This window comes from Pyrgilauda ruficollis, unplaced genomic scaffold (assembly GCF_017590135.1).
Source record: "Pyrgilauda ruficollis isolate IOZ18807 unplaced genomic scaffold, ASM1759013v1 scaffold53, whole genome shotgun sequence".
In the NCBI taxonomy this organism is placed as follows: domain Eukaryota; kingdom Metazoa; phylum Chordata; class Aves; order Passeriformes; family Passeridae; genus Pyrgilauda; species Pyrgilauda ruficollis.
This window is the reverse complement of record NW_024526933.1, coordinates 4,251,119-4,259,678: the sequence shown is the minus strand read 5'-3', so window position 1 is coordinate 4,259,678 and position 8,560 is coordinate 4,251,119. Positions and strand designations below refer to the sequence as shown.

Below are 8,560 nucleotides of genomic sequence, written 5' to 3'. Positions count from 1 at the left end.
ATTTTTTAAAAAAAAAAAAAAAAAAAAAAAAAAAAAGGTTGTCATGATACAACTTCTCCTCGACTTCTTTTAATGGCATTTTGAATTGAAACAAGCAAAAACCACAAAGAATACCTACCCAGATTTGAAGATAGAAAGCTACCATGGAATTACAATGCCACCCTATCAAATATGGTATTTTTAGGGAAAAACAAAACAAACAACAAAAAAAATTCAAAGAGTTCAGAGTTACAAAAGCAAAACTCAACTCTGTAATTCACTTGCTTAATGAATGTCTTTGAATATACTGAAGATCTGAAGCCTGAACTAATCAATTTCTTCGCTGTGCCCTAGCCGGTCAGCCATGCTCTTTAATTTAATGAAACAAGAGTTTTAGATGAAATAGCACATACACATCAAGAAAGAATAGTATTGTTGCACTTTGAAATGTGTCCAACTGTGCAACTTCATCTAATGATAATTTTTTTAAGAGGCCATCGATTTCTGAAAGACTTATTGTACTAGCATCTTGATGAAAAAGTGAATGTCAGCATATCTACAGAATACTTACACCCTGCCATTAATGCTTTATTTGGCAGACAATGACTACTCAATTGAGGGTCCTCTGGGCTGTGCAATCATTTAGCTTTTCTTCTCTTATGAGGTCCTTAGTGTCTTGTTCCAGTTCAATACTCTTTTTATTCACCATTATAGTGGCCATAAGTGTGAATTTTATGGGAACTTGCAAACTCATAGTCATAACTAGAGCTTTCCAAGTCACTAATCTCTTCATACCTTTATAAGGCAGGGATTTGAGTAACTATGACTACATATGCTACACAGACACAGGATCAGTTCTACATGTCAGCGCCTCTACGAGTAACAAAACAAACAAACAAAAAAAACCCAACCCAAAAAACCTCAAACTTGTAAAGTACTAAACTGTATTTTTAAAACCACAGATACAAGATCTTTCCTATTAATGCCAAAGTCTTTCAGAACCAATACCAAAAAAAGGAATTGCTGCTTAACCTAATCTACACCTCATCTGACAGGAGGTAGGCAAAGGTCTACTAATCAGGCTATAAATCAGACTATTGATTCAGACACTATACAGTCATCTAAGCATAAACAGCACAGCTACATTTAAATGCACCAGACAGACTGCGGCTTAGAAAACAAAATGTCTTACCTGTTTGTGCATTTCAATGTTTAATCCATACGACATTTCATAGTACTGCAAACAAATGAGCATACGTTATTTTCTTATGCTGACTTTCATTGTATTAGAAGATATTTACTGAAATAAAGATAAAAACAAATACACTTACCATCACATAATGCCTCTGCATTTCCGTCTTTTCACTTGCCAGTTTCTCACATTCCAATTTAAGGCTACAAAATAGATCATGCTTTAATGTAACATGTCATTTTTTTGGCATCTACCCTCCCTATTTGTATTTTGACAGATGCTGCTAATTAAAAAAAAAACTCAAACTGACTTGCAATATCGAAAGACTTAATAAAACTTGAAATAAAAAGGCCAAAGAAGAAATTTAAAGAACATTTCATAGGTGCTGTATGAGGCCTGAACTGTCTACAGAACCTAAACATACTTACTCTTCATACTTTGACAAAGAGCTGCTATTAAGTGCTGCAACTTACAAGTTAGAATAGGATCTGAATTTCCTGTAAGTACTTCTCAGGAGTGAAAAATATAAAAATATAGGCATTTCTTTCTATACAGTGTTTAGTAAATGACTGCCATGTAGCACCACTCACATTTACAATTACAACTTGAGTATAGTTCTTGCCTTAAACATATTCTAGCAAATGTTACCTTGCCCAGTGCTTGAAAAGTGGTAATTCTGACTATCATTTACTGGCAAGTTTCTTGTCCATTTTTGTTTACATAAACAAAAGTAAGCTGCATTTGCATGTCTCATCACAAACCCTGATATAATTCTGACTACTTTCACTGAGAGCATCAATGTTCCCTTTGTTTTCTATCAAACTGATTTTTTTTAATGATACTTGTGAGCATCCTATGGAACCGTTAGCGTGCAAGCAGTATTTTTCACTCATACAAAGCCAGATGTTTAGAGTTTACATTGTATTTCTTAAGCAATAAATGGCTTAAGCGAGTTAAGACTACAGTATCATAGGTAAAGAAAGAGGAAGCATAACTAAAACCAATTTCTGACTGGGAAACTTGTAAAGCTTTTACTTCTCTCCAAATGTTCCAGGTGCACATAAGTACAAAATCAATGAAGATTAATGCTCCTTAACACCAGATGACCAGGATGAAAAAGAACCTGTACCCTAAATCTCTGACAGGACTTCAGCAGCAAGCACACACCCACAAAGAACTTCTGAAGGGCACAGCAACAACGAGTAGTTGTTGCAACTTCCATGGATTCTGGTAAACTTTGTGTTACTACTCTGAGTACTTGCGTGTTTTAACTGTCCTCCCTGGCTCTCAAGCACAGGACGCTGGAATTTTATTAATTTTTGCACTGACACCACACACAAATGAGCAAACATGAGAAGTAGCCTCCTTAACGCACTGTCCCACAGAACTGGTGCAGTATATCATTTCTCGTGATATACTGAAATGACCCCTCCACATACGGGTTCCCAAGACACTGTATTTTTTCAAATGCACAGAGGTGCCGAACACTGCGGTTTCGACAGTTCAGCTCCCGCAGCTGCCCGGGGAGCACGGGTCCGTTCAGGGCAGGGCTGTCTCCCCGCACGCTCCCCGTTCCCACGGAAGCCCGCGCCCGGCCGCGGACCGGGGCTGCCCGCGCTCCCCTCCCGGCCCGTCGGGGTCCCTCGGCGGGGCTCCGCCGCGACGGCGCACGCCACCGCCTGGACGCGCCCGTTCGCTGCAGCCCCCCGCCCCCGGCCGGGGACCGGGCGGCACTCCCTGGTCCCGGGGCGGCCCGCCGGCGCTCACCTGTGGTACTGCGCCTGGAGGAACTGGAACTCTTCTTTGATGCGGTCCAGCGACTCCGGGATGGTGAATTTGAAAGGCTGGCCCGCAGCCTGGTGCGGAGTCTGGCGCGGTGGCGGCACGGGAGAAAGATGCACGTTCAGACACTGCACGGCCGCCCCGCGGGCGAGAGGAGGCGGCGCTGTCCATCGCGGCCGGGCCGGAGGGATGGAGACAGCGCCCGGCCCGGTCTGCCCCCGCCCCGGAGCGCTGCGCACTTGTTACCCACCTTCCCGTCCCTCATCTGCGGTGGGGCTGAGGTTAACCGCGCTCCGGCTCCGACCCACCCGCTCCTGCCGCCGCCTTCTACACGAAAGCGGGAAGTGCCGGCTCCTCCCCGCCGACCCCCGCCGCGGAGGCACAGCCAGCCCCATTCCGGGCGCTGCCTACGGCGGATGCTGCCTGGTCCGGCGGCGACCCCCCGCCGTCCTGCCCAAGGCAAGTAAGTTACCCACGCAACAAAAGTATTGGGGGCCGCTCCTGCAGGCAGGATGAGCCGCTCTACCCCGAAGAGAATGAACTTGTGAGGGCGCCTTCCTCTCCCTTCCCCACAGCTCCAGCCGAGCAAGCGAGCTGGAGGTGCGCTCCGGACCGCCCGGCCCTCGCCCCGCGCCCCGGACCCGCGGAGCGGAGGCCCAAGCCGTACTTACGGGGTGCCGGCTCTGGGGGAACATGGCTCCGGCCGCGGCTGGTCTCCCTTGCAGCGCGGTTCTCGCGGCGAGACTCCCCGCCCTACCCCGGCTTCACACCCGGTGCGCCAAGGGGACAGGAGCGGCGACACCCGCCGACCGCCTTCCCTCCGCCGCCGCGAGCAGCAGCGGGGCAAGGCGCGGCTCACTGCCCCCGCCGCGGGGACATTCCCCAGCCGCGGCGTCCTTTGTTGCTGTTGTTCCAAGGAGGGCTGAAGGTGGCCGGGAAAGGCGGACGGGCCGCGCTTGGGACGGTCACCAGCGCTCCGCGCTCTTTCGGCTGCGCTTCGACCGGCGGGCGGCGCCCGCAACGCCCGGGCGCGGCGGGACGGGACCCGACGGGGCGCAGGGGGGAGGCAACAGCCGCCCCTCAGCGGGAGCGAATAATCCCCTTCACGGACTCGCAAGTGGTCGATGCGATTGTAAGGCCGGAAACCCCAGGCGGAGGCGACTCCTTTCTCCTCTTCTGTCCCTTGTCAAAAGGGGAAAACCCAGCCGTAAAGAGCGGATCGCAGTGTCCGCGGCGGGACCGTCGCAAGCCGAGGGGGCGAAAGAAAGTCTCCAGGCAGGGACGCGTTGCTCGCAGGCGTCGGCGCAGGGGCCAAACCACCGGCAAGACACAGAGCGATGAACAAGGGAGGAAGGCAGGAGGAGGAGGAAGGAGGCGGGCGGGGGCTCTTGCACAGCCGTCGCCGATCGGAGCAGCTCCAATCGCACATGCACGAAACGCTGGAGGGCAGAGGAAAGGGTACCACACACGCAGCAGACTCTTCCGTTAGTTGCAGAGAAGTCCCCAGGACAAAAGGAAAACAAACCCCTCAAGATGCTCGCTGGCCTTAGCGTCCAGGAAACCAACCCCGCTGGGGAAGATTAAAAAAAAAAAAAAAATGAAAGCGTCCGTTTGAGGTTTAAATCAGACGGAAAGCTCCTTCTTCGTGCAACAGCACCACTACAGCCTCTTACAGGCGGGCGCGTATCTGGGAGCTGCGCGTCTCACCAGAGCCCCCCGAGCGCGATACATCGCGGCGACATCAGCAGCATCATCCTCATCATCGGTCTCCTCCGCGGTGGCCCGTCGCTCCTTGTCGACCCGGGATAAAGTTCCCCCCCAGCTGAAAAATCCGAACCCGAGCGTACGGGAACACCACCGGCTTCCTTTGCCCCGTCCCCTCCGCGCCGGCCAAGGGCAAGGGGAAGCCGAGGCGGCGGCCTGGCGGGCGGCGCTCGGCGGGACCTGAGCGCGGCTGTGGCCGAGCTGGACACGCCGAGCTCGCCCGCGCCGCTTACATTAGCACGCGGTTTCACACTCCGCCGGCTAACCAGCCGCGCGGCCCCGCCCACTCCGCCGCGCGGGGGGGCGGCCGCCCAATCGCCGGCCCCGTCGCCAACGTGGGCCTGTGACGCGCCGCGGCCCCGCGGCCCAATGGCGCGAGCCAGAGTCGCGCCGCCTCTCGGCTTTCTCTGGGAAGCGTCTCCGTGGCGGAGCGGCGGGAGCGCTCGGAGCCGGCCAATGGGAGGGCGCGGGGCGCGCGGCGCCGCGGGGGGGCGGGGAAGGTCGGCGGGAAAGAGAGCGGGGAGGCCGAGCTGTCCATCAAAGTAACGTGGGGCCCTGCGCGGGAGGGCGGGGCTGCGGCAGCGGGCGTGTGGCGCCTGCGCGCGTCACCTCAGCCTCCGCCGGAGCTGCCGGGCGGCCTCGTCCGGTGGGGGAAGCGCCTTCGCACCGCGCTACCCGCACACCGCACTGCTCGCACCGCGCTGCCCGCATACCGCGCTGCCCGCACGCCGCACTGCCCGCACCGCACTGCCCGCACGCCGCACTGCCCGCACACCGCACACCGCACTGCCCGCACACCGCACGCCGCACTGCCCGCACGCCGCACTGCCCGCACCGCACTGCCCGCAGCGCGCCCCGGCCCCACACCGCGGGGCGACGCGCCCTGGCAGCGCGGCGGGCTGGTCGGGCGCGCGGCTCCGCCTCGTTCGCCAGACGACGGCGCGGGGGGACCGTGGCACCTGCTGAGAGCGCGCCACGGAAAACGCCGAGGGGAAGGATGAGCCGACCCGCGTGCTTGCGCGGCTCAGGGCACGCCAACTGCCGTGCTGGTTGGAGTGACCCTCTGATCAGACGGAAGTTGTCCTCTGGGGAAAACTGGCTTCTTTTTAAGAGGGGCCTGATAGAGGAAAGCTGTCAATAACTTTGGTTTATAGGCCCACTTGAGATAGATGAGGGTCAAACAAATTCCACAGGCTGTGTGTGCTTGCTGAGGAGATGACAAATGGTGACATAGCTTGCAGTGGGAAGTACACTTCAAAACATATCCTCTATTAGCAAGCACCTTATTCATAGCAGAATTCCACAATGAAGTGTGAAATACCTTTGGACTTAAAACAGTGCCTTAATACACACTTTTGCTGTTGGTATATACTTGTGTGCTACCTAAAAAGAGGTCTTAGAATGTTGAACGGCATCATTTAAACATGGTAATGCTACCGTCTGCATTTTTTTTTTTTTTTATAATTCCCCACTAGCCTTTACTAGATACAAATTACTTCCTTAGAATTGTATTGTGCTTCATCTTGTATCCTAAAGAAAGAGCAGTCTGTGTTTAATATTTGATAGGAAATTTAATGTTTTGCAATATAAAAGTAGAGCTTTACTCATTCAGAGTAATAATCTCCCATTATTATTTCCAGAATATTCTGTATTCCCAGTTTTACTTAAAAACATCCAACACAAAAGGGAGTGAAACTCTCAGTCTTCTGCAGTGAAAAGTTTGGACTTCATTCCAGGACTGCAGAGTTTTGTCAGTGAGCACTGGTACATCTGTGTCTCCATGCATGTCTGTATACTTGTATATGTCTACGTGTAATGGGGTCTGTACCTATAGGTGTACATATATATGTGCATTTCTGTTTATGTATATGGTACATATGTGCATGCATCCTGGGGAACACATAAATAAACGTGTGGGCTTTTAATGGTTTCTAAGAGATGAGACAAAATACCCTTGATAGTGAGCTTTGATAGATTGTGGTTCCCAGGACGGGAGTGCAAACTTGTCTGGTGCTCCACCTGCATAAGCAAAGCTTAAAGTCTTGCACTCTGTTCCCAGCTCTTCCATTGTTGTCTTGGACTAGCCAGCTTGCTGCTCTGTTCATGGCAATGGAAAGCTTAATTACTTAATGCTTATTAAAGTACTTAGATCTTCAGATGAAAGGTGCCATAAAAATGCAAGCCATGATTATATGCTTTGTGTGTGTACCTAGTAGCTATGGAGTCTATAATAATGTAACACTTACCTAACTTTTGTTGTACTTTGCTTAACCTGCTGGCACAAGTTGTTAATGAGTTACTGACAGATATGACATTAAAACAACACTGTGTTTTGGAACATAAACAAAAGGAGTTTGTTTTTTTCTAAATTGCTCACCAACATGAAAGTTAAAATGTCTCGTTACCTGTATTTGTCAACATTAAAACGTCCAAGGCATGTTTTAACAGAGAGAGAAAAACTCTGTTTTCCTGGTTCTTATTAGCAAGTGCTTTTAAACTACTTTGGTTCTGGAATCAGACACTTAAGGGCATTTTGAATCTACTCCATTATATTTGAGATAGAAGAGCTGTACAAGCAGATGTAGAATCAAATGTGCTGTTTTGGTGTTTTTTTTTTTTTTTTTTTTTTTTGTTTTTTTTTTCCAAATGAGAGCTACTGACATTACATAGCAGGAATAATAACCAACATCATCTGATGTTTAACTAAGTTATAATGCATCATCACTGGGTCATTAAAACATAAAAAAATTATTTTTATTGGATGGCTATAAATCTGGATGAATTCCACGAAACTGAACATTCTCATTCCGTGGCAATATTCACTATTTACACCATAGAAAGACAGAAAAATATGGCTAAGCATGTTATATTCAAGTAGGTAGCATTTCCTACCAGATCATTCTGCCACAATGCTGTATGTACTCTACACAATTCTCCAACTGGATTAAAAATACTTTTAAAATGTCTGTTTCATGTTTCAAAAATAAGAATATTTCCTTCAGTATCAACCCCCCCAACCATTCTGTCCAGCCATCTATTTTACTTTGTTGCTTGAAATCAGTTGTTTTTTACTGTCAAAATTTTAGTGTCGTCTTCCTACCTCATAAAGCAAAGGGCCTAATCCTAAACTGGCTACTGAAAATTCACACTGGAAGCAGGTGGAGCTTTGGGTGAAAAAAAAAGCACACTTGGGTCAAAAATGTAGGTTAAATGTACTGAAAGGGTTTTAAATGCAGCATCCATTCTTAAGTGAAACTGTAGTGTTCTGTTTAATGCACTGTTTATTATTTTTTTCTTCACTGTTCACAGTACTTTTTATGAGCAATATTTTTTAACTTTGTGCAAACTGGCACATAAAACAAAGATGTTGATGATGTTAATCACTAAGTGTTAGCTGCAGGTGGGCAGTAAACAATTTAGTGTGATTTGTCCCACTCTTCTACTCTCTATATAGTGAGAGCAAGTCAATAGAGGAAGCAATTCTAGAATTCAGTAGACTTTATGCTTTCAGAGTTTTAGATAGATCACTGGATTTTCAACTGAAAGAGAAACATGCATGTGTTAATGGGTATGGGGGTTGTTCTATTTGGTTTGTTTGTTTTGGGGTTTGGTTTGTTTGTTTTTAATGCCAGTGTGGTGCAGGTGAAATAGGAAAAAAAAAAAAAACCCTGAATCATATAGTACATGTGGTATAGTAGTGACTGTCTATAGAGTTGAAAGAATAGTAATTATTACAAGGACATGAAAAACAATATCATTTTAAAAATATTCATTTATTTGTGAAACGCAAAAATGATGTGAACAGCATAAAGCAATTACATTTCTAATTATTTTCTGTCTTTT

At 48.5% G+C, this 8,560-nt stretch overlaps 1 protein-coding gene across 3 annotated transcripts in view; it reads right to left on the bottom strand.

Annotated features, from left to right (window-relative positions):
* Positions 1-3,751, bottom strand: part of LOC121360694 (transducin-like enhancer protein 1) — an 81,386-nt gene extending 77,635 nt beyond the window's left edge. For all 3 annotated transcript variants that reach the window (XM_041480736.1, XM_041480738.1, XM_041480737.1), the window contains exons 1-4: positions 3,625-3,751; positions 2,939-3,039; positions 1,311-1,374; positions 1,172-1,216 (exon numbers count right to left, since the gene is read on the bottom strand). In XM_041480736.1, the coding sequence (XP_041336670.1) occupies positions 1,172-1,216; positions 1,311-1,374; positions 2,939-3,039; positions 3,625-3,648 (234 nt within the window). In that variant the 5' untranslated portion in view covers positions 3,649-3,751. The remainder of the gene's footprint in view (positions 1-1,171; positions 1,217-1,310; positions 1,375-2,938; positions 3,040-3,624) is intronic.
* Between the last annotated feature and the right edge of the window lie 4,809 nt (positions 3,752-8,560).